The 24,822-nt window shown below is 51.7% G+C and overlaps 1 protein-coding gene across 8 annotated transcripts in view; it reads right to left on the reverse strand.

Annotated features, from left to right (window-relative positions):
• The window catches only part of LOC106748647 (protein tramtrack, alpha isoform), a 50,362-nt gene that overhangs the window by 17,046 nt on the left and 8,494 nt on the right, over positions 1-24,822 (reverse strand). For 7 of the 8 annotated variants that reach the window (XR_001374775.1, XM_014627368.1, XM_014627366.1 and 4 more), the window contains 3 exons: positions 13,760-14,201; positions 12,756-13,500; positions 12,346-12,405 (listed from right to left, as the gene is read on the reverse strand). Coding sequence is in view for 7 of the 8 variants with exons in the window: in XM_014627368.1 (XP_014482854.1) it covers positions 12,346-12,405; positions 12,756-13,500; positions 13,760-13,978 (1,024 nt within the window). In the remaining variant the exon portion in view is untranslated. Of the gene's footprint in view, positions 1-2,300; positions 6,057-12,345; positions 12,406-12,755; positions 13,501-13,759; positions 14,202-24,822 lie in introns of those variants that run through there. The other variant, XM_014627369.1, reaches the window with a different exon arrangement.

Here is a 24,822-nt window from a genome sequence, read left to right on the forward strand (position 1 = left end):
CCACCCCCTAACCCCACGATCTTACCTACCCGCCGTGCCACTGCACACATACACATTACATACACGTTGTGGACGGGCTCTTATGGCGACCCACACACTTCCTCGCGTGGGGCCACACGACGACTCAGCCGCGGGATCGGGCCGTGACCATCCCCCTCCCATCCGCCCTCTCTCGTTACCCAGCTTTCCCTCGCGCGATTTTCCCCTTACGGAGCCTTACAGGGGGACAAGAAGCTGTCCGGGGTCCTTAGATGCTCTTTGGTCCATCGAAGTTTCGAATATCGCGGATAATAATTGACCTGAGTGCGCGTGACCGCCCGGAACCGCCCAGGATTGTGCTCGATGGTGCGCCTTTGAAAGACCTCGACCGACGACCTAAGCGTATATATGTATAATACTTCGGGCGTAAAATTCCACGTGATTTAATTATTAACAACTGCGCGCGCTCCGCCGTGAATCCCTCCGCAAGAAGAATGCTTCGCGTCTCTCTCTCTCTCTCTCTCTCTCTCTTGCGTACGCGCGCACATGGCACCACGTCGTCGTCCTGTATTCATATCCTGGGCATTCCGGACCCACGCGAATTTCTCTCCGGGACACTCGTCCGTCCGTCCTCACACACGGGATGAGTAAACCTACGAGGGTCGGTAAGAAGAAGCTCTTTGGTCCATCGACATTTCGAATAATATTGCGGATAATTGACCTGAGTGCGCGAAAATCCACGGCACGGCCCACCTTTCCCCCTTCCCTCCCTCCCAATCCTCACCGTAACAATCCGTTCGTCGTCGAGACAATCGCCGTTTCTATTCCCCTCCCCCCCTCCCAATTCCCCGGTTTCCTTTCGTCCTGCCTCCTCCTATACGCGTCTACTTCGCTATCTTCGCTGCCTGTCTAACTAGTATTATAGAGCTCTCTATTCGCCTAAAAGTACGCTCGGGATCGCGACGCGCGATTTTTTCCTCGGGGCCCATCCGACGAAAAACGGGGGCGCGATTGTGCTCTCGGTAACTTTGATAACCCCGTCAACTTCGCTCCGCGAACATTCTCTAAAGACGCGCCCCGTTCGCGTGCGCGGATATAACTTCCGACCTGGCGATTGAAAGATACTTCAGGTTCGAAACGAGCGAACGGCTCAGAAGACACGATTACACAACGGTTGAGCAATTTGTCGATACAATTGGTCTAATTCTAGGGGTCCAATGGTAAAGACCAATGATCACTGACCGCTCAATGATCGCTTCGTTCCGCGGCCAATGCGGCCGCATTCTCCGCCGAGATCAGCTCGTCCGGAGTGACGACAGCTTCGATTTCTTTCTTGTTCCCTCTTTTTTTTCAGAAAAGCGCTTCAAATTCGAAATGCCTTCGCCTATTCTCGGGAGCGCCTCTTCGGCGAGAGAGCGACGAGAGCACTCGCATCCCGAGTCGCGTCGGGCCCCGCGTTGCTCGCGACAACGATCCGCGCCTTACGGACTATAACTTTTGTTTTATCTTTGCAACACTAGATACCTCTCTCTCTCTCTCTCTCTCTTGAATAACGAACGAATAACACTGGTCGATCACGCGGGGGCGGGGACGCCCGTGCGCCTCACCGCGCGCGCATTAAAGTAATAACGAAGATCTCCGTTACTCGCGATAACTAATTAATAGTAGCGGTAGTAGTAGTAATAGTAATAATAGTAATAATAATAATCGTAATAATTGTTATAGTTATTATGTAGCCTCTAGTCGTCTAACGTCTATGCCCAGCTAGTGAAAAATTTGTATATAAATCGTCTACGTCCCTCTCTACGTCGGAGGGAGGGCGCCCGACGGAGTGTAAGGTGCAAAATATAGTAAGCTACGATCGTATTTTAGTGCTCCCCTTCTCTCTCTCTCTCTCTCTCTCTCTCTTTCTCTCTCTCTTTCTCGCGCGACTAAGCCTCTAACCGCCATTACCGCGACCGCGCGGCCCGTTTCAGTCGCGAAGACGTCACTCGGACGATTTTGTTCTCCTCGACCACTATAAGAGAGTGCCTCATCCAATTTTCCCCGTCCGCTTCTGATATCGATAACGGGACGATTCGAGTTTGTTTTCTCCTTTTTTTCTCTCTTCCTTCTTCTCTCTCTCTCTCTCTCTCTCTCTTTTTTTTCTCCCTCAATTATCGCTAAAATTCCGGTCTGATTGTCAGGATGATAAAATCGCAGACTGCAAAGACTGAAGCGTCGAGTCTGTGAGTAAAACTAGTTTCAACTGCAAAAATCACGCGCTTCGCGCGTCGATTGCTCGGGGCTCTTCGACGGGGGGGGGGGGGGGCATCTGGAGCTCGNCTTTCGATGGGAAAGATAATGTTAAAAACGAGGCTGGCGTCGGAAACGGAAATATGAGCTTGAGAGATTTCTATTGCATTGTCGGAGAGGGTTAAGATGCAAGGTCAAGAGAGCAGGTGGGGAGAGAACCCACCCAGATAAAGACTCGAGTCGTCGAGCTGTCCCCGTCGCCGCCCCCTTCGTTCCGTTCGCCGGAAGTGACTCGGCCGATCGGACGGTACGACGCGCGCGGCGCGACATGGCGGCGGCGTTAAGTTACTACTAAGGTGCCTTCAGTCTATCCAATGTCAGTACTATCTTGTATTTGGTGTCGTTAAAACCGTCCCTCTGCAGTCTTTCGCGAGATTGCGCGTCCCGTTCCGTCCCAGCACTCTCTCTCTCTCTCTCTCTCTCTCTCTCTCTCTCTCTCTCTCTCTNCTCTCTTTCTCACTCTCTCTTTATCTATCTCTTTTTTGTCCCTTGTCGTCACTCTATCACCACCACCATCACCACCACCACCACCACCACCACCATCGTCATCATCACCCTTTCGTGACACAACGGCTCAACAACAACATGGCGAACGGTCATCGATACATATACATATTGCATTTACTCAGTCTACGTAGTTCCCTTATTACTTATACCGCGCGTGTACGCGTTCACGCGCGCATGTGTGCGTGCGTCTCATCTTCGTCTCACTTCCTCCTCTAGCACTCTCTTCGCCTTCCCCTCAGTTCCCTTTGATATGAACATCAGAATATATCGTGAATCTACTCTGTATAAGTTCTATATATATATGTATACATACATATATATTTATATCTCTCTTTCTCTCTCTTCCTCGACGACTAAACGAATATATAAGATACTACACGTAATCAACATGTTCCCCTTGGAACCTCCAGCTGCCACTTCGACAGCTTAGTTGCTTTATTATTGCTGTGCGCGACGACGACTGCACGGTCATCGCGAGTGTGATCCCGTATCGAGTACCCTGTGTTTGTGTCGCATGCGCGAATGCCGAGAACCGCAAAAACGTCAGATCGGTAAGTCGAAGACCTGTTGTCGTCGGGGAACGCTCCAAGAGCGTGTCAGAGGCCAGAAGTCCCCGGGTGAACTGAGACACGTGCACATCCGCGCGTGAACGCGCCGCGCAGAAATGTATTTGCCGCGCTGCACCAGCCGGCGTGTTTGATTCTCTCTCTGCAACGTAATATAGTCAGGCGGTAGTAAATATATTCTCTCTCTCTCTCTCTCTCTCTCTCTATCTTTCTCATTTTATCACCCCCTCTCTTCTCCTCTCTCGCTGCGTTCATTTGGATTTACTACACACGACGTTGTCACTCCCTGTCTCTCTATATCTCTCTCTTCTTGTCGCCAAGCGCTGTTTTGACAACTGTTCGCCCGTCGAACAACGCAGAACCACGTTCTGATAAGTGTAACAACGAGCGCGCGTCGGTTGCGTATTGTACAAACTTCATCTTTTTTACACGGTACGCAAAGCCTCTTCCGGTCCTCCGTTATTACGAGAGCCCCCGTGTGCCGACTCGCGCCCTCCCGTTTCTCTCTCTCTCCCTCGCCTCGGGAGAGCCGAGAGAGAGCGGGAGGCGGCGGCGGCGAGTAAAGCTCGTTTGTATTGTAAAACTTTTAATGCCCGTTGCTTGCTGGTTACACGCACGAGCCATTTCCCGCGGTGAGTTTCCGCCGCCTGTTCCGGAGGAGAGCCTCTCTCTCTCTCTCTCTCTACTCGCGATTCTCCGGAACGCGGTCGACGTTGCGCGATGCGACGGTCCGAGGCGTGCGCGCGTCGCGGGGTCCTCGAAGGCACGGAGATCGATAAAGATAAACTACAAAACTAGCACTAGAACCAGGATCAGGACGAGGGGTTGATATGTCGTGGGGGAGGGGCAGGTCATCGTGGATTCTAGAGAAAGCTGCCCGTGAAACAGGGTGCCAAAAGGGACACCGTCGCAAAAAAAGTACCGAGCAACGGCCTCGCATTGGCGCAACCACCCTGCTAATTTAAGTATCGTACAAGTGAAATTACTTTAGTAGCTGCTTCAGAGTTCACATTAACGCATACTGGACTTGGTCAGACCCATGCCTCGCGTTCACGAATCGCGCAACGTCCCGATAGAGAGTGACTCCATCTCTGTTTCTTTCTTTCTTTCTTTCTCTCTCTCTCTCTCTCTCTCTCTTTCGCCACGTTAACTTCTCTCGAGAGCCAGAATACATCATCTCCCTCCCTCTCTCTCTCTTAATCTCCTTCAAGTTCCTTAAAAAATCTAAAAGGATCGGAACCAGTGCTGTGCGGCGACACAGCGTCCGCGTCACGTAGCTAAAATAGTGTGGGGACGTGAGACGAGTTTTGTATCTCACAAAACACGTCCGTTCTCTCTGTAAGCTCAATGATGACGACGACGACCGGCCCTCGAAGGGCTGGCTAGCTAGTGTCGTTTATTTTTTCTTTCGTGGCCGGGACGCCGGAAACTCACGGGGAGAAACGCTCTCGTGGGCGGCAGCAAAGAATCGCGCGCTCCGGCGGTGACGTTTCATAGCCTTGAATCTTGCACATCTCCCTCACCCTCCCGGTTTGCCGCCTTCCCCGTAGCCGTTTCCGTAAGATCAGCCGCTTGTGCCTACCTATCTACCGCTTATACATATCTACCTATCTACTCCTCTCGCATCTCCCCGCGCGCTCGCGGGGGCGCACTGACTTCGTTACGAGGCGCTTCTCTCGCTCTCTCTCTCTCTCTCTCTCTCTCGCGTTCTTCTCGAGCTCCTCCTCCGCCCCCTCGACGACGTTCCTTGGTCCCGTCGATATGCGACGAATTTGAGACTCGCGGTCGTGAAAAGACCGCCGTTCTGTGACAGCGCGGACTCTACGATATAATCATCCTCCCCCTCTTGTTACTGTCTAAGGCTCTATCTATCGCTAATCACCGGTATCGAAGCTACCCTCGGTAACGCGGAAGCTCGGTGCCACCCGAGGCTCCCACGATTGTGGAGGATCGCGCGGCTTTGTCACAGACTCCCGACAGACCGCGAGCGTGAACATGACGACGGTACCGCGGCACCAAGGAGTCCCCGGTGGCGTTACGTGTCGCGGATTCCGCTGGCGGCAGGGTCCGCGAGACGACGCGGCAAGCCGTCGTCGGGGGCGAGGGAGGAGGCGGGACGAGAGGACGCGGCGGTCTACCGCGGCTGTTGGCCCATACTGCCGCTGCTGTTGCTGAGACTCATCGGCTGCTTGTAGCTGTGTATGATCTTCACGTGGGCGACCATGTTGTCCTTCCTGGTGAACTCCTTGGAGCAGACCGGGCAGGCGTAGTACTTGACGTTAGGCTTGTGCGAGGTGACGTAGTGCCGGCAGAAGTTGCTGATGTGGGTGTAGGTGCGATGGCACACGGTGCACCGGTAAACGTCGCCCTCCTTCACGCAGAAGTCCCGCACCGAGCCCTCCGTGCGCTCGTTCTCCGCCTTGAACGAGCCCTCGAAGTCGCTCTGACTGATCTCCGCCTCGCCGGCCACCAGATTAAATATGGCACTGCTTATGCTGTCCTTCGACATCTTCGCCTCGGTCTCGGAGTCCGAGTGCACCTGCTGCTGCTGCTGTTGCTGCTGATCGTCGAACATGGCGGCGGCCGCGGCCTTACCCTGCAACGTCGACGTGCTGAACTCCTTGCGAAAGCATCGCTCGAAGTTGATGCGTATGTGAGTCGGCGGCTCGCAATCGCCGCCGCCGCCGCCGCTCGACGTCTCCTCCAGTTCTGAAACGAAGAAATCTCGGTCCTTTAAGTCGCTCTCCATTCCCGCAATAGTGAATCTATATATATTTTTCGTACAAGCATCGTGTGGATGCGCGGTAGCCGTCCGTTTATCAGAAGAAGAAGCCACGTTGACATTCTTGCTACGTTTTCGCCCGGACTTTTTTTTTGTTTCGGCCTCGAAAGGCGGCGTGATATCGCACAGATGAAGGATAATTTCAGCGGATACATACGTATATTTTCAGCACTGCGTTATCTCTATCCCGACAGATTTTTTCTCCGTTACACCGTCGTCGGTGTCGAATTACATTTGTCTTACTCTTGTGCTACAAGAAAAATGGATCGTCGTCGTGCGGACAGTTCTGGTGCTTCGAATATTATTCCTTATCACACAGATCGTACTTCTCGTTCAAAACCGTCTGTCTCTAAGCACGACAACACAAGTGTGTTCGCAAATCGACTTTGGAATAATGATCATTGTCTCTCGAGTTTCCGCTGCGTCTCTCAACTGTTTTCTTTTTTTTTTATTCTCTCTCTCTCTCTCTCTCTCTGTGTGTCTCTCTCTTTTTTCCCGCGGGGTGTTCTGATAAACGGAGTTCTACCGCACACCGTGACTACGTATCTCTGTGTATGATACTGTATATCGGCACAACGTAACATATATATAAATATATATTTCTATATTTGTGGGGGGAAGCAAGAGGAAGGGTAGAGCCAGCAAAAAAGAGTTACCGTGTTCGAATCGGCCGTTTCTCAGTCAAACTCTGTGTCCCCGCGCGTCAAGAATGTATATATACGTATACAGATATATATATATATATTGTACTTTTTTAACACGCTGCAAACACGACCTCTCCACGTCCCCGCCCCCGCCCCGTCGTCGTCCAACCCTCGTTTCAGACTCTTCCACTTTCACACATCCGTCGAGGCACTCTCTCGGCACAAGTCGCGAAACGAACAGTTTCTTTCCCAGCACAGTTCACTATAGTCAGTCTTCCGTCTCTTTCCCGTCTCCGAAATCTTGACTCTCTCTCTCTCTCTCTCTCTCTCTCTCTCTCTCTCTCTCTCTCTCTCTTTCTCTCACCCTCTCATTCCCTCTCACACACATCCGCCGTTCATCACCTCACACGCATACAAACCCACACATTCTCCCATTCAATCGTGAAACACGTCACACTTGCGCTTGCGTTCCCGCGATCACACGTACACAAGCCCATGGAAAACCATACGTACACGGAAAAGGAGAATTCCGTTGGTGTAACTGAATTTCCCGTTGCCCGGGGACCAGACGAAAACTCGGACTGTAAGAACAGAAGGATTCTCTCTCCCGAAGGAGGTTCTCCCCATTACAGAGGTCTCACGCAATTGCTCTCTCAGTCGAGTCTCAGCCGAGTTTTTTAACGCAGCCGAATGTTCACAAGCCAGTTCTCAGTTCAGAGACATCATTTCTCGTCTCACCGAATTTTCATCTGGCCCCTCTATTCAGTTGCAGGAACCGAGTTTTCTCTTCCGTGTGCGGGGGACGCGCAACACGGCGCTTCCGCTCGATCACGAGGATTTCGAGGAGACAGTTGGGCGATATCGGGCTTCTTGTTCGAACGTCCGACCGTCGGACGGTCGGTCGTCGCGATCCGTCGCGAAGACGCGGGATCGTTCGAACAACAAAACACAGGCGCGACATCGACGCGACAATCGAGCTCCTCTCCTTCGAGCCCGATTAAGTGTGTGCGGGAGAGCTTAATTACCGCGTTCCCGCCGCCCTCGAGATCCGTGATCGACAGGAAGGACCGTAACTTCCCCGAGCAGCCCGTACACGCATCACAGGTGCAATTATGCAATCGATTAGACACACTACCAGCGACACATGTACACACTCGCCAACCCCCTTTTTCCGGTCCAAGTGGCGTCCAGTCACAGTCTGCTTGTATCCATCTCTACGGGAAGACGATCCATCGAGATCGAGGACGCTCGAGAAAAAAAAGCAACGTTTTCTCTTCTTCGTGTGCGTTTTTATTATTATTATTAATATTATTATTATTATTATTACTGTTTTTTTTTTTCTTTACTTTAACGTATACGCAGATGTATACATATATATATGCACATGTATATGTATGTATATATATATAATTTGGTTCGACTTATATAACAATTATTTTTCTATTTATTAACACATGGTTACATATCCGTTCTCGGCCTCCGGGGCGTCACATCCTTTCCCAATAATCCGGCTTTCTCTCTCTTACACTCCGGCACTCTCTCGGAACGTCTTTTGTTTTTTTTCGGTTTTGTTTGTTTTTTTTCCTTTCGTTCGATTATTTATCTATATGCGGTTTACTTCGACATTTGTTTTTTTTTTCGTTAGATCGTTTTTTTTTTTAATTTTTTTCTAGCGGCTGGCCTCCCTAGCTCACCCTCGCTTCCCCCGCGTAAAAGCTTAAAAAATCTCTCAACAGATCGAATGATGGTGATAATCTCAACTCACCTGCGCCAAAAGTGAACAAAGCGATCACACGGTCACTACCGAGAAACGAGATCGTCACCGACGACAACATCTTCGAGCACTCTGTTTTCCCCGCCCCCCGTCTCTCTCGCGCGCGCGCACGTACACGTGGTATCTCTTTTTGCAAGAATACGGAAAAAAAGAAACGTACGTCACACTACTGCTCCTCCTCTCTTTCTCTCCTCTGATCTCTCTCTCTCTCTCTTTTTCGTGGTCTGCTTCTTCTTTTTGTCTTGCATCTTTACACACTAATCTATCTATCGTGATCTCTCTCTACGATATCTTTCCTCGTCTACGTACATCTCTCCCTTTGCTATCAATCTCTTCTTTCTCTCACTGTCGTCGTTATCATCTAAAGAGGCAAACGAGAAGAACGCAAGAGGAGGCGGAAGTGACAAAACCTGCCGACACACACACGTCGTCTGTCGGTTAAGTATACTTCTCCTTCCTCTTCCTCCTCCTCTTCCTCCACCACCACTTCCCCGTCATCATTATTATCGTTATCACCGACATCGTTATCAACGACACGTTTTTTTTTTTCTTCACGTCTCCCTCTTGCTTTGCTGTCTGTCTTTCCGCAATAAAAGAAGAAAATGAGACTTCTCTCTATTGTACATCCTCCTCGCAACGAACGAGCGTGAAAAAGAAGTTAACCAGCGTTCGAGGTGTGAAAAATCAGACAACAAAAAAAAGTAAGTAAGCACCGCTAAAAGCTGGCTCCACCCCCTCCTGTTACCTTTGGCCAATGGCAGCGAAGCTTTTCTTATTCGTGCGGAGAAGAGAGTGAACGGTGTTTTTTGTAACACGGTGTGGTGATGTACGTGTGTATGCATCTCTCTTCCATGTATGAGCATATGTATTTGTGTATGTATGTATGTGTAGATTAAGGGAAATTTAGAATAGGTCCGAGACATCGAACAACAGAGCGACAGGTGCGGTGCGACAGAAAGAAGACGCAGAAGTCGATCATGAAGAGGCAAGAGATGACGAAGGTGGCTGATTTGTGTGACTTTGTGTCGGTGTGTCTGCATGTCGGTGTGTGTATACGTTGTTTGCGCGTGTATTTGTGCTGAGAGGAGAGGCTGGAGGAGGAGAAGGAAAAGGTAGGAACGAAGCGCTGCGCATTGGCCGAGCGTGATTACGTATGGGTTATTACGTATGTATGTATCTAGATGTATCTATTATGCACGTCCTCGACGAGAACAAAACCGGCGGCTATAAGTGCGCGATATACATGTATGTGTGTATACATATATATACATATATATATATATATGGGGTACTACAATCGGCGATTAATTCGCAGCAGACGTTCTTGCTCACACGAGAAAAGGGAATCCCCCGGTTTTTCGGAATTCTCGTCACGGACTGTGATCTTCGGATCCGGATTCCGAGTGTGAACGCACGAACTCTTTTCGTTAACGAGACGACGGCTTCCTCTTTCTCTCTTTCTCTCCGACACATTCTACACTCCTTCTCTCGTATTTCTGCGTGTCTATGTGCGTTGTATGGAAGCGTGTGTCTGTGTGTTGTGAATGTCGTTGTGTCTGTAAATGTCTGTGTGCTGTGGATGCGTGTGTGTTCCGTTCGTTGTATCCTTTTTACTTTGCATCTCAATTCTTTTCTCTTCTTCTCTCTCTCTCTCTCTCTCTCTCTCTCTCCATCTCTCTCTCTCTATCTATCTCTATCTCTCTCTCTCTCTCTCTCTCTTTGCTCTCGCGACTTGAACACCGCTCGCGCTCAGGAAGGGAAATTCGCTTTTTTTTTATCGTTTTCAACTCGTCGACAAGTCGCTTTTTATTGTTATTATTACTTTTCCTCGTACTTTTTTCCCCTTTCTCCTCGGAGACGCAAGCTCCGTGTAGACGCGGAATTTCCTCTCCTCGTCGGAATATACCGTCTTTTTTTTTTGGCTTTGGCTTTTACTCTCTGTTTGATTTTACATCGTGTGCGTTTCGTTTCGAAAAGAAGTGGTCGAGCTCGCGAGGGAATCACTATTCCGGTATATATCGTGTGTGATACAAACAACAGCCGCGAGTCGCGGGGTGGTTTTTCGAGAAGGTCGTCCGCGCGCGCGCGCGCGCGCGCTCGAATTCGCGAGTTCGACATTTCGTCGTGGTCGCGAGTCCTGGCTGGGCTCCTAGAAAAAAAAATTGTAGGTAGGAGCGCGCTCGCAGGGTAGGCGACAACACGACCGACGAGCCGCGCTCGACAGCTCGAGATAATTCTGAAAAGTCAAACTCATTAGCACATCGGGTAAAAACGTGTTTTTGTCCACGACGACGCGAATATTAATTCGGATCTTCGTCGCGCAAGTGATCATCATCATCGTCGCGAAGTGTGGACTTTTCGCGGTGTGTGTCGCGATAATGAGAGATGTGTATATACATATTATTATATATATGCAAATTATATATATATATATATATATAATTTCTCGGCGCGTGGCCCTTCATCGGATCGCGGTCGGGCCAGCGCCGACTTACTTTCCGAGTCTCATACGTCGTCGATCGACCTCGACGAATCGTGCGAGAGAGTCGTTTTCTCACGTAGAGAGTCTACAGCGTCGTCTATCAACAATCCCGCCGCGCGAGGTTCGTTTGCTCGTCAGCTAGCTAGCTCGCTCGCTCGCTCGCTCGCTTGCTTGCTCCTCGGGGCGCGTTCACAGGAGGCGAATATTAAAGCGTTCGGACGGCACAAAAGCGTGTGTTTCTTTCCCCGTCCTCGGGTTAGCGCGGAGAAGAATGATGCTCTCGGCGTCGGGCGTCGGTAATAAAATACAGCGTCGTTAATGTAAGAAATCGCTCATCGGAGAGCCTGTGATAAACACCGCTACCGCGTCTTCCGCGCGATTGAAAGCCGATGATGAGACGAAGAGCGAGAGAGAAGACTACTCGTTCCTAATCTTCTCGCTCTAGTTTTAACGCGGAGGAACGATAATCGCGGTAATAAGGAACGGATTGTGACGCACTGCCGCAGCATTCTTCTCCGCGCCCGCGGTTATGGGAACCACAATTCACACCATGCTAAGAGACACGTCTAGCGGGGCGGCGTCTTCGCCAGGCTACTTGGGCGCGCGAGAATCCCGTCGTCGCGACGACTCCACCGTCGCGTGATGTCGCGTCCGCGAAACCACGTCTCTTTCTTTTTCGCCGATCGCACACATTTCGGCCGCGAGTTAAATCTCGAGAGCGCGCATCTTGCCTCGCACTGACGCGTTTCGCGACTTACCTTGTACCACAGTCTTTAGCAAGACGTTCTTCAAATCGATAGTGTAACAATCGAGGGAAAGACAACATACGTCGATGAAAGAAATTTCTCCGCGCAATACGTCGCAAGGATTGAGTGTGCCGCGGAGGATTAACCCCGTTAGGGGGTCTTGATCGGATGACTCGTATGTGTGTGTGTGTGTGTGTGTGTGTGTGTGTATGTGTGTCTTCGAGAGGATATAAGATATTCCTCGAGAATAAATGAAAAATCCGATCTGTCATCGCGCGAGGAATAAGTAGTGAAATTCGAGGAAACTGGTGTTCCGACAGATACGCGAACGACGGTGTGAAAAGCGCGTCCTTGAGTAATCGAGCGATCGATCCTTCAGGATTGTGGCTTGCAAAGCCGCGCGGCGCAGCTCTCCGTCCGAGAGACACCGCTCGCGCGATGTCACCGATGGTTCGGTTTACGAAGGTTCGTCATACATTTGTCGCGCTGTGTAGGGTTAACGAGACAGACGCGTCGTAATCGACGCTTCCTCCGTGTGTAATCGCAGTCGAGTTAAGATGAAGATCTTACCTTGCTTGAAGCCCTCACTCCCTTGTCTACTGTGCGGTCGCGCGAATGTCTCATCCGAGGCTAAAATCAACATTGACGCACGTCAGCATATGGATTCGCGATTTTCGAACGCCAATGACATATTCATTCATTCTCGAGTCCCTCTGGTAAAAGTCGCGGAATTGAGGATTATTAATTAAGGGACTCTTTCGGAAACAAATCTTTATTTGGAAAAAAAAAAGTGCACACATCGGTATATCATTGATAAAATAAATATTTTTAGGAAATAGCATTGCCCTTCGTACGCAAGATACTTCCAGTGACAAGCCAGACGCCATTTTCGAGCAGAAAGTCGGAGATGTGCAGACTCTTACTTGAGGGACTCTAATTCGCTTACACACTCCCTCTCTTTCTCGCGTGCCTTCGCTTACCTTGCGCCGAGGTACTGGGCGTCGGTTCCGGTTCTCGCTTGACCCGCGTCAGCGGCGGCTCCGGGGTGTCAGTGCCGTTTTCCGTCGGTTCATCCTTCCTCGCCGACGCGCCCGAGGAGGCCGTGGCGGCGGGATTGTTGGCGGTCGCGAAGCCCGTCACACTGTTCGAGGAGCCACTCGCGGCTTGACCGCCGCTCCTCACGCCGTTGCCGCTCGCTTCGCTCTGGAAATCCAGACCCATTTTCATCTCCATCATCTCCGGCGAGCCTTGGACGAGATCGGCGCCCGAGCACGACTGCAGATCCTGGCCAGCGGCCTCGCCGATCGGCGTGTCCGACGAGCCGCTCAACTTCCTCGGCCTGCCACGCTTCCTCTTGGGCGCGGTCAACGCCGAGCCCAGCAGCGGGTGGCTGGACATGTGGTGGAACCTCTTCTGTGAGACGTGGTGGTGATGCGGACCGATCTGGTTGATCCGGTGGAGGTTCGGTGGCGGCGGTGGTACCGTGTTCTGAGCACCGCCCAACAGCGACGACGTGATGCTCGGCAGGTCGCACTTGTCCTCGTTCACCTCCGTCAGACCCTTTATCCTGAGGGACTCGGCGACCCGTAGGAACGCGGTCAGCCGATCCTGATCGACGCTTACTTCGCCACGATACATAAAGTCCAGCAGGCTGCGCATGTCTACGTACGGCACGTCCTTCAGAATGACTATAGGATGCTTGTCGGGGTGACCGATGAACAGGGCCTGCGCGCAAGGAGAAAAGCAATTTTACCGCTCGCGTTAGTTACGAAAGATCGAGCTTATTCATTTATTTGCGTAAGCGAACTCTTTTTACACAAGAAGAAAATTTTCTTCATCTCGTATTCTCTCCCGTCGTCTATCCTCTGGAAATGATTTTATCCAATAAAGTTTATTTTTACATTAGCATTTTTATAAGATCCGCTTTCTTTATTTGTATGCGCCATGCCAGAAATACCGACACGCGAAGACAAAGAGGCCTCACCTGAAAGTAAGGGCTACACGCCGACAGCACCATCTTATGCGCCCTGAGTAGCTGACCCTCCACAGCCAGCGTAACGTCGACGAACGACTCGTCGTGCAACAGCTGGTCGAAGACGGAGAGCAGGTTGCTCTGGTGGTTGTTCCAGCGCAGACAGAACCTCTGCGACGCCATCGCTTCGCTTCTCAGATCCGCCAAATTGCCGTTGATGTCCGCTAACATGGGACCTGGCTGTTGGTCGCGTTCCCGCCGTTGCCACTGCCGCCGCCACTTCGTCGTCCTCGTCGTCCCTTTTGCTTTTCCGCGCCGCCACCTTCCACCTCGACGACGAAGCCGCTCGTGTTTGCTCGTGCTGCTGCTGCTCCTTCTTCTTCTTCTTCTACTACTCGTCCTCGTGCTGTGCTCCTCATCGGCCGCGGATTATCGTGTCCGTCTTATTCGTGACCTATCGCAGAAAAGGGAGAAAATGGCGGTTAGCAAACGTGAACGAGCATCCTTCAATCTGAATGTCTTCAACTTCAACCGAATATTCGTCTTAACCCTTTTTGTCTCACGGAACAAACTCTCGCTCCCAAGCATCGAAATTTCAGATTTTCTACACGATACATTCTCTCTCTCTCTCTCTCTTTCTCTCCGCTTATAGCACATCTAGGCTCTTGAAACTACAAAGACGACTTTGAGGAGAAGAGGGGAACGAGATGGAGGATTGGACGTGGGTGTACGACCCTGGAGGACGTAGGTAGGCAGCGAATAGGCGACTAGCTTGACTCGTGTCTGCCTTTTATGCGATTCTCCTCCTCTCACCCCTTCCAGACGCGGTCACGTACGCGCGACATGTTTCGTCTCTGCGGAGATGAGGAGACACCGCGAGGGGACGATCGATCGAAATTGACGTGAGGAAGAAAAAGGCGCTTTTGTCTATTTACGTCGTTATAATTAAACGAGTTTTCTCTCTCTCTCTCTCTCTCTCTCTCTCTCTGTCCCCGCTCACGATCTCCGTTAATTGATATCGTTCGTTTCCACGCTTTTACTTTTCGCGGCATGTATATATATATATATATATATTGCAACACGGCGGAACGAAAGAGATCGCAATCAGGAAACAGGATTGAAAAAGGACAGGGTAGGAGAGAGATAGAGAAAACTCTACATCCGCCAACCTCTCCTCTCGGATCGTCGCCATGGAGAGAGAGAAGAGGTCGTCGGGTCGGCCGAGGGAATCAATAGCATTTTCTACGCATTCGGATCGATAGCCGGGAGCCGCTGCTTTCGCGCGCAAATCACAGTCATGTGTGTGTGTGTGTGCGTGTGTCACAGCTCGCACGGGGTGCGAGAAGCGCGCGCGATGACAAAGCGACGAGATCGGCCGGTGAAATGCGAATGTGACACACCGAAGGGTCAAAACGGGAGGGCGGAAGAACCCCACGACACGCGGTTTCCCAAAGAGGGGGACACGTCGATTGATCGCCGAATTAATTAGTCAATTACGACCAACTAGATGGGTATCTTCCGAACGGGCGAGTATCGCGTCGTCGTCATCCACCTGCGTCTCACATAAACGCACACACGTAAGCGCGCAAATACGCACACACACACACACACGCGCCGCTGCATATGGCGCATGGATGCAGCAGCTTGGTTGCGCGACCTTGCGCGACCTTGTCGGTGACCAGAGCGAGAGCGTACGTACGGTTTTCACGGTGAATGGCAGGCAGCTCGACAACACCATGGCGAGACGGCGAGAGAGAAAGAAAGAGAGAGAGAGAGAGAGAGAGAACGAGAAATCGACCTTTAACGATCGGGATCGGCACACTCGCGGGAACGTCGAATTATATTACGGCATCCGAGACGGCCGAGCGAGCTGCGGAGAGGTATCAATTAGCCCGCGAAAGCGGAAAACGCCCGCGGCGCGATCGGATTACGCGGCCGAACGCGTAACGAGACGATCGCGTTGCAGCGCGAGCGAGCGAGCGAGCACGACTCGGTGAGCACATTTCGATCCGGGAGACAATGATGAAAAGGTTGCGATAGAATTCGGAAATGTCCCGCATTGTGCGCTGTCAATCCGCCGGTCCTATCCAACGCAACGCGCCAAATCGATGCACTCTGTATCTGTCTGTCTGTGTCTGTGTAGTCACGGCAGAGAGACGGCTGCAACACTTTTTCCGCGATTTCCATATTCGTGTCTGACAGGACAATTTGTTTTATCGGTTCTCGGGAGATTTTTCCCTATCGTAGATACGACGTACCGGACGACGCATATTGCGGTTTGTCGAAAGCGAAGGTGATCTCTTTTTGCCACCGAACGTGCGAATGGTGGGAGAAAGATTGCGAAAGAAACTTTCCTCACGATTTTTCTCCCCTGTCGACACGCGCCGACTATGAGCGCGCGGCGAACATCGACGAGGTCTCGATATGTACTGACGAATCGAGGCTCAACTAAATCTTCCTAATCTTTCGAATTCTTCCCGTCATTCGGATGTAATATCGTCCGATATGATATAACGACGCGTCAAGTTGACGAAATAGACAGATCACAGCGGATAAATGTTTGTAGACGCATACCCAGACACGATGTGGCGATTGGAAAGACCGGTGAGCGCTGGCCAGTTAAATGTTAAGGTTTTATCGAAGGTTAGAGGTGATATAGTCCGTGGCGGAATGAATGGTTGCAACACGGTTTCCTTTTCAATGAGTTTCACAACGGCGTATCTCCGTATACCCGAAGGGGGAATTGATTTTTTTTTCGTAATCCTCCAGAAGAGAAATTTTCCCACCGGGTACACGCCGAACACTTTCTAAAAGTTCATCGAGGTAAAAAGAGTGTAAAATGTTGCCTCCGCCCTCCCTCCGCCGATTGTACAGTTTTGCCGCGATAAGGGGGACGAAGGAATCGGCGATCCTCTCGTCGTCGAAACCGTCGCCTCCGTTATCGACGACGATTACGAGCAATCGGTCGATGCGTCCGTCCGTTGCTCCACCGACGAATAGGTAAATCAACGTTTCGCCGTCGCTAAGGCCTTTCTGCCGATATCCGGACCGATGAGAGATCCGACTTCTGTTAACTCGGCCCCCGGTCGCACAAATTATTATCGATTCCCGAGATCGAGATCTCGCCACGGCGCGTCACGTGTGTGCGCCGACGACGATTCGCGCGATCATCCGTGCCGCAAATTGACTTTCGCGTTATCCGAAACCCGGCGCGCTTTGTCGGGGGAAAAATAGGGACAGGAATAAACCGGCCGATCAATGTGGCGCGAGCGAGTCTCGCAAAGTTAACATAAATGAATTCCACGCCATGTTACGTCTTCGAATGGAACATGTCCTTATTTGGATTACCTCTCTCTCTCTCTCTCTCTCTCTACCTTCAAATAAGTTCGCACAACGAACATTCAACTATCGGAGCGGTAACAATTATTTAATAAAAAAAAAAATGTTAGGTGCTAAATGAGGTACAAAGTATCGAAATTTCTACATTCATTCACGCGCTTCTCTCTCTCTTTCTCTCTTCCTCTCCCCCTTTCTCTCTCCTTCTCCCAGGAGATGACAGATTCCCCGATCCTCGACGCGGCCGATACCAGCGGCGACATCGATAGCTCGATTTTCGGCAGAAAGAAGAGGAGCCGAGCGCGAAAAGGACTCACCAGACGCAAACGATGACTACGACAGTGTACACAACTGCGTTCTCTGAGACGTAAGTAAGCAAGTAAAAACCACCGAAGAACTCTCCCCCCCCCCCTCTCTCTTTCTTGCTCTCATGTTTGCTCATCGTCGTTTCGATACTCGCACCCGAGCACAGCCGGTTTTTTATTTTCTACGGCTGCGAGAACACACGCGCGCGCAGGAAGGCCCGAAGGTACGAATTCAACGACGACGACTTCGTCGTCGTCGTCGACGGCGGCGGCGCCGCGAGATTAATTCGCCGTTACCTCATCCGAGGCGGCGCAAACATCATAATCGAAGATACGAGGAATGCGAATCATCAATACGCGAGTGAGCTCGCCCGCCTCTGTCGGGCGCGCTCGTTCGCTCGTTTGCACGCGCGTGCGCGTGTTGCATCGGATGAACGGCGTAAATAAAAGTCACACCGTAATCGGCATTATTACTGCTCGAGAGAATGCGGCATAATCTCGCGTGACGGTCGCAGCGCGACCGTCGTCGTCGCTCGATTAATCCACTTTCCGCGGGCTTCGATCGCTGGATGGGGGAGACAAAAAAAAAACACGAGGCAACAAAGTACAAACGGGGGAAAAAAACAGCCGGAAAAAACGACGTTATTATTCCGCGCAAAACCGCCGGTAGTCGCAAAATGAGACTGCTGTCAGTCATTTCGCTCGATCGCAAGCAGAGGACGCTAATGACCAGCGAGACACGCGCTACTAATAATATTTCCGCTCCGATATCTCTCTCTCTCTCGCTCTCTCGGCTTCAATATCGTTGACACCACGATCATTTATATCGCATGACGAAACGGCGATGCGTTTCGCCCGCTCGCTCGTTCGCGCGCTGCCCAAATAATATCAGCTATACACGTGAACTCCTAGACGCGAGGTACGCCTTTGCGCCTCATCCTACAAGTCATCGCGCGCGCGCCATGCACGCCTACACGCGCGTGATGAACCTTGCACGCGCTCGCTCGCTCTCTCTCTCTCTCTCTCGCGCGCGAGCTTAGACCATAACAGCGGTTCTCAACCGTCCGAGGACGCTCGCAACCCCCTTCTTCTTTTCCACCTGCACGCCTGGCGAATCGCGAGAAATCGCGCGCCGCGGTGAGCAACAAACACAGCGGCGCGTTATCGCCCAACGACGGAGTGGAAACGGCCTAACGCGCCTCGTCGTCGTCGAAGAAAACGGCGCGAGAGAGAAAGAGAGAAACTCGCACACACACATCGGCGATTAACGGAATCCGTACCCCCGTTAATTTCGACGATAACATCGGCGCTCGCGCCTGCGCGTTCCGCCGACCCGCGTTGCCGTAAACATCGGCGGCGATATCCGATAATCGCGCGCGACCAGTCCTGCGATGACACCGTGGACGGACTTTTGTGGGCGCGTCTGTGTGCGTGCCACGTGCGTGTGAGCGCGCGCGGGGCGCTCTCATGGCCACGCGTTGCGTAATCAGCGCGACGGAGTCACGCCGCGAGGTACAAAACGAACGACAAGCGCGCGCGCGCGCGCCGCGAAATATCGCGCGTCGGAGAGCAACCTCGGGAGTCCTCGACTCACACTCGCAGAGCCGGGGCGCTCGCTCGGCGTTCTCCGGCACACGTTCCTCTTCCGCGTGTACACAGACTTCTCGCGCGCGACGGAGGATACCGCGCGTTTCCGCAAGGACGGGCGGACACAACTTCAGGCCGCAGACGTGACGCACGCGCGCGTGCCTCGCTCCGCACTTTTTCCCCTTTTCCTCCCGCCGATATCCTTGATCGCGCCTTACTCGCGTTGCGAGACCAATTAATTGAATCGAGACACACGGCTTTCGGCGCCTCCGACGGCGCTGATATCCGCGCGGCGCCTTTGTAACGCGGAATGTAATCAAGTTATCTTCCCGCAACGAGTTCCCGTCTCGCTCGTTCTCTCTCTCTCTCTCTCTCTCCAGCTCGGCTAAATGCATCGACCACTCAATAAACACGTTCTCGTCCGTCTTTATTTCCCCGATCCTTTCCTTCCACGTCTCCCGCGCGGCTGCTCCTGCTGCCGCTGAGAAGGCGCGAGATACGGATCGATTAGAGGAACATTCCGCTGAGTCAGCGCTCAAGGATGTACGTGTCCGCTCGGCGAAATCACCCGTGCCGGGATTCCGTCACGGTGCAACACGCGCGCGCACTCGCTGTTGCGCACGCACGCACACACGTACACGCGTGCGTGTGTCTCTTATTTCTCTTTTTCGCCTGCCCTCCCTTCGCCCCTCCCCCCCACCCGCGCGCAAGGAAGACCGGCGCGGATATTACCGCGATTGCGACATCCGCGCGATTCCTCGAGTCGCGGATTTACGTGACTCGCAGCCGCGATACAGTCGCCTCCTTCGTGCTTCTTCGTGGCGCGGCAGAGCGAGGGGGAAGAGAGAACTGCAGACGCGGCGGTAGGGGGGAGAGGGAGGCGGGAGATCGCACGACGGTAACTACGACGAGGACGCGCATCCGGCGAACGCGCTCGTCCTAGAATGGGGGGTTGCTCCATCGATCGGCCGAATTTCGCGACGGCAGGATCGAGGTCGAAGTCGCCGGAGCGCGGCGGCAAAATCGACGAGCGCAAGCGGGGGAAAAAGAGAGAGAGAGAGAAAAGCGGACAGGACGGATATAGGATGCGCGAGACGAAGAAAATCGAAACTCGCGACGACGCTCGACGACGACGACTCCTCTCGGGCTGTCTTCCCGAAACTCTGGCTCGTAACTCGCGTCCAACCGTGCGACGTGTGTGCGAGACGACGACACACCTTTTCCCTTCCTGTGTGTCCCCTTTTTCGCCCGCAAGCATGATTTCGAATCGTAAACGTGCGGAGCAAGTGGAGAATCGCGCGAAAAGATCGGCGACGGCGTCGCTGTTTTTTCCACCTGATATCGCCTCGTGCGACTTCGATAATCGGGGCAAGGAAAAACCAAGGGCGTCGACGACGACGGCGCTCGAGATTGCCGCATCGTTAATTAGCAATCACGCGATAGCGCTCGCGGACGACCGGCGAACCTCGCGGCGATTCTTTCGACCGTGCGATTTCCACGCATGCCGTCTCCATCGATCGCATCGTGAGAATTGTCGCGAGTTGACCCCCCCCCCTCCCCTTCTTTGCATAATCCATTTACACACGCCTTCCGCGAGTTCGTTGGATGTCGCAATAACGTGCCCGCCGACGTGCAATTATCAGCTGTCGTTGATCAATTAACGGGATTTCAGCGGCGCGTATCGCGCGATCTCGTTGCGCCGCGTGTCGTCGTCGCGCGCGTTCCTTCCCGCGGGACCACGGGGGCGATGACGATAATAATAATTCGAGAGGGGCGAGGGCATTCGGATATCTGTCCCTTGTCACACACACCTCCACCCACTGGGGGAGTGCCAGGATGTGCTTGGAACGATGCGCTCGCACACGCACACACACATTCTTGGACGCACGCGCACGCACACAGCCACGCATGCATGCGTCACCACGTGTATAGCGCGCGAGGCGGGCATACGAGGTGTTCGACGCGATATCTCCCACCCACATTCGGCTCCTCGCGTGCGAGATGTATCGAAACGTATCGCGGAAGCCGCTCGAAAACGCGGAAACGGGGCTAAACTCGTCCGGCTAAACTCGATTGCTCAAAATCCCCTCCCCTCCCTCCTTCCTCCCCATGACGGTGTGTGCCGCGAGAGCGTGCCGATAAAAGCATCTCGCCGAGCTGTGACGCTGAAACGAAAGCATTACGGAGAAACAACGGCGGGTAATGAAATTCCTATGAACGAAGCACACCGCCTCCTCCTCCTCCTCGAGAGAGAGAAAGAGAGAGAGAGAGAGAGAACACATAAATCCCGCTCGCGCGCTACATACGGGGCGGGCGGGGTTTCCTGGTACACCCTGTATATCTGGCGCGTGTGTGACAGTGCCTGGGTTAGGTTTGCATATGTGTGTGTGTGTGTGTGTGTGTGTGTGTGTGTGGAAGCGCGTCAGCAGCAGCAGCGCAGGTACTGCTCATTCCGTTAGCCGCGGCGTGCCACCAGGTACGGAGTTAACGGAGAATTTCGCGGCGAGAGGGGAGCCGGGCCCTGCCGGCCACCGCGAGCAGCCGTGTCCCACATTTTCGAAGCTTCGCGGAGAAGCACGCGGCATTCCCGATTCGCTCGCTCGCTCGCTCGCCCGGGATAAATCCGAAGAGAGGCGCGCGTCCAGGGATGGTTAGCTTCTTCGATACCCGATCGTGAGAGGCGATTCTTAACGGTGGATTACGAAGCTGTACACGTAGCTGTTGTGACAGTGGGCGAAAAGATCGCGACACTTTTTCCCCCGTGGAGTTTTTTCTCTCTCGCGACGCGTCGCTCGCATCCAATAGGGAAATTCGTTGTTTCTTTCTTTCTTTCTTTCTTCTCAGTTAATTCTCGGGAGATTTTTCCACCGGTCGCATACCGGATGCGTTTCCAAGCTCATCGAAGTGAAAGTGCTTGCGATCTTTTTGCCGCTTGCTGTACATTTTCTACGTCCAGCGAATGTCGGAGAGTACAGATACCACCGCGCGCTCTCGTTATTTAATATTTTTGCAATAGCAGTTCTTTTCTGGCCGAATCAGCAATTCCTGCGGTTAGGGTCACAATGCGCGGGAAAGAGTGGTCAATATCATTTTTGAACAGTGAACGAATCGGCAAATTGTATTAAAGATGAATCGAGAATGTAAGACTGGCGTGGAGTGAAATTTTCGGCTGCGGTTGATTGATCGATTTACTTGTTGCTTGCGTTTCCCTGTGTGTATGATTCATATATAGATACAGACACAGACACAGATTTTTCTGGATTTAATAATTTCCTTAATTGAAACAAATTTATCTTTTGGAATTATGCAAACAAGCAAATATTTGGTTGCACAAATAATAAATATCTTTACATCAAATAACATATTTCTTTTGTACTTTCATCCAAACATTATAATGGTTATCACAAGCAATAAATTATTCGGAAGAAGTAACACCAGGTGGAAAAAACATTAATGAAGTTCTTTTGTTTCGTGGAGCAATATTTAATATATAATGAAATCAATTTTCCTATTAAAGACAAGTGTTACTTCCTCCAAATAATACTGTTGTTTCTGATCAAACAATATGATTTATTGCAGTAAAACAACATTTTCATTCGAATAAAATAATACGGCATGATGTGTGTTGTGTAATCTTTGACAATATATATTATGTGTGCATATCACTATAGATTACAATACACATAACAATTTCGATAATAATTTCGTTACAGCATTGCAAACTTTTGTAGTAATTTGGACTACAATATTTCCTCCGTGTATACTAAATCTAAAGAAACTTTTTTCTCTATGTAATTACTTCCGCTAATTAACGGACGCAAAGTATTAGAATCTCGTTATAAACCATGTTAAGTTATTCATATTATTACGGGATCTTATAGAATCCTACAGGCGTAAATTATATCGACACAAAAAAATGTATGTATATATGCATGTGTGTGTGTACACTTGCTTCAATTATAGTTGTACGAGCACCACCACGCGCGTCCGGAATAAAACCGAATAAAAGATGGTGATACCCCATTGGATTTGAGGATCCCCACAGTCGCCCTCTCACACGCGCACGCTGCCAAGCGGCCATCTTTGTGGCCCCGCATCCCGTTCCCCTCGAACCTCCGGTAGTCTCCTATATCTCCCAGCCCTCTCTGACGTCCCTCTCGCCAACCCTCCCGGCAGCACGACAACGGCGACGGCGATGACGACGCTCGACCTCGCCGCGCGCGCATTGGCGCTCACCCCGCGTTTTTTCAGCGTCGCGAAAATTTTTCGTATATTACGTATGAGAGAGAGAGAGAGAGAGAGAAATGGGAGGGGGGAGAGAGCGACGGAGAGGGAGGAATCTCGAAATTTCGATTCTTCCGGAACCACATCTCCTCAGAGGCCAGTCAAAACTGTTTGAGAGAAACGAGACGATTTTTTCGAATTTTTCTCGCGCAGCGACGCCTATAATCGCACGACGCCGTCGTGCGTGACGCACGACCTCGATGGATGCGCGCGTCAAGAGGGAGGGAAAAAAAAAGGATCGCAAGAAACGCGAGCGATTCGCGAAAGGATGTCGCGGTTCCGGTGACTGAATGTTGCACGAGGACGCGGCACCGTCGGACGGCGACGGGCGGGCAAAAAATAAAAGGACGCTTCGGGGATGACGAGGGCCCCGAGGGCAAAAGCGACAAGGGGCGGTCTGAGTTGGGGTGGGCAACGGTGCATGGATCGGATCGTTCTATGGGAACGAAAAGTCACGTAGAAAATCAGTCGTCGGTGGGACCGACGTGCGACCGACTGATTTCTGCGAAAATAGTCTTCCGATGACGTCGTCGGCAAACGGGTCTTCGAGTTTGCCAGGTCTATCCGTGAAGCCTGCGGACGTGTCACAATCGCCAAACGGATGGTCAAAATATCGCCTGACCAGTAGCGGATAATACCCGAGTGCAAACCGCCCTTCGGGAGTTTCACTCAAAGGTTGCCGCGTGACCGTTAAAAATGCGAAACTTGCAGGACCTCCCTCCGGACTTTGTTTGGGAAGGGTTTCCGTAGGAAGGTAATCTCGTGGGAAAGAAAAAAAGATTTCGAACGTTCTGGAAACACACATGGCGTAAAAGATATCTTTCAGGAAACCAAAGTTTTTGCCTCGAAAAGGGGCCTGGAAAAAAAATATCCTGCGGGGAAACTTTTGTGAAAAATGACATTTTTGTTCGGGAAAGATAAAGCGTCAGGTATGAGAACCACCCCGAATATAACGAGGGTAGGTTTGAGGAACAAGGGTCTCTCCTTAGAATATCCTAACGATGTCTTTTAGAATAGCGATAGTATTTCTTCGGAAACTTCCTGCGAGGACTTCCTTCCGCTCGAGATTATTCCCGAGGAATGTGGAGCGAAAAACGGTTAATGATTCCTTCCTGCGTACCACCCTCTTTCCCTCCTCGACTCTGTCCACCGCATCGTCCACTACCTTAGATGTAACCAGCAGGTGGAACTAGGACGCGAGGACGGGTGCGACGCTCATTTTCTTCAACGTGTAGTTGCGAGAACAGGTGCATGCGCACGCAAGTGCAGCGGGGTTGCAAAGTCCTTTTTTTTTTCACGTGAATGCAACGCAAGGACAAAGGAAGCCGGCTCGAGGAAGAGTGTAAGAGAGAGAGAGGAAAGAGAGTGGAAGAAAAAGAGAGAGAGGGAAAGAGGAGGAGAACGGAGAGAACATGCTCGATACGACCGAATCCTCGGGGCAAAACGGGGAACTCCGGACCCTCGGACCCCTCGAGCGAACTAGTGTCACGCTGAGAGGGGAGCATTGTCGGGTTAATCCGACACCCTTCTTCTAAACACCACGATTACAGAATAATGTACAGC

The sequence above is a fragment of the Dinoponera quadriceps genome, unplaced genomic scaffold (genome assembly GCF_001313825.1).
Source record: "Dinoponera quadriceps isolate SergipeBrazil2010 unplaced genomic scaffold, ASM131382v1 scaffold2094, whole genome shotgun sequence".
In the NCBI taxonomy this organism is placed as follows: domain Eukaryota; kingdom Metazoa; phylum Arthropoda; class Insecta; order Hymenoptera; family Formicidae; genus Dinoponera; species Dinoponera quadriceps.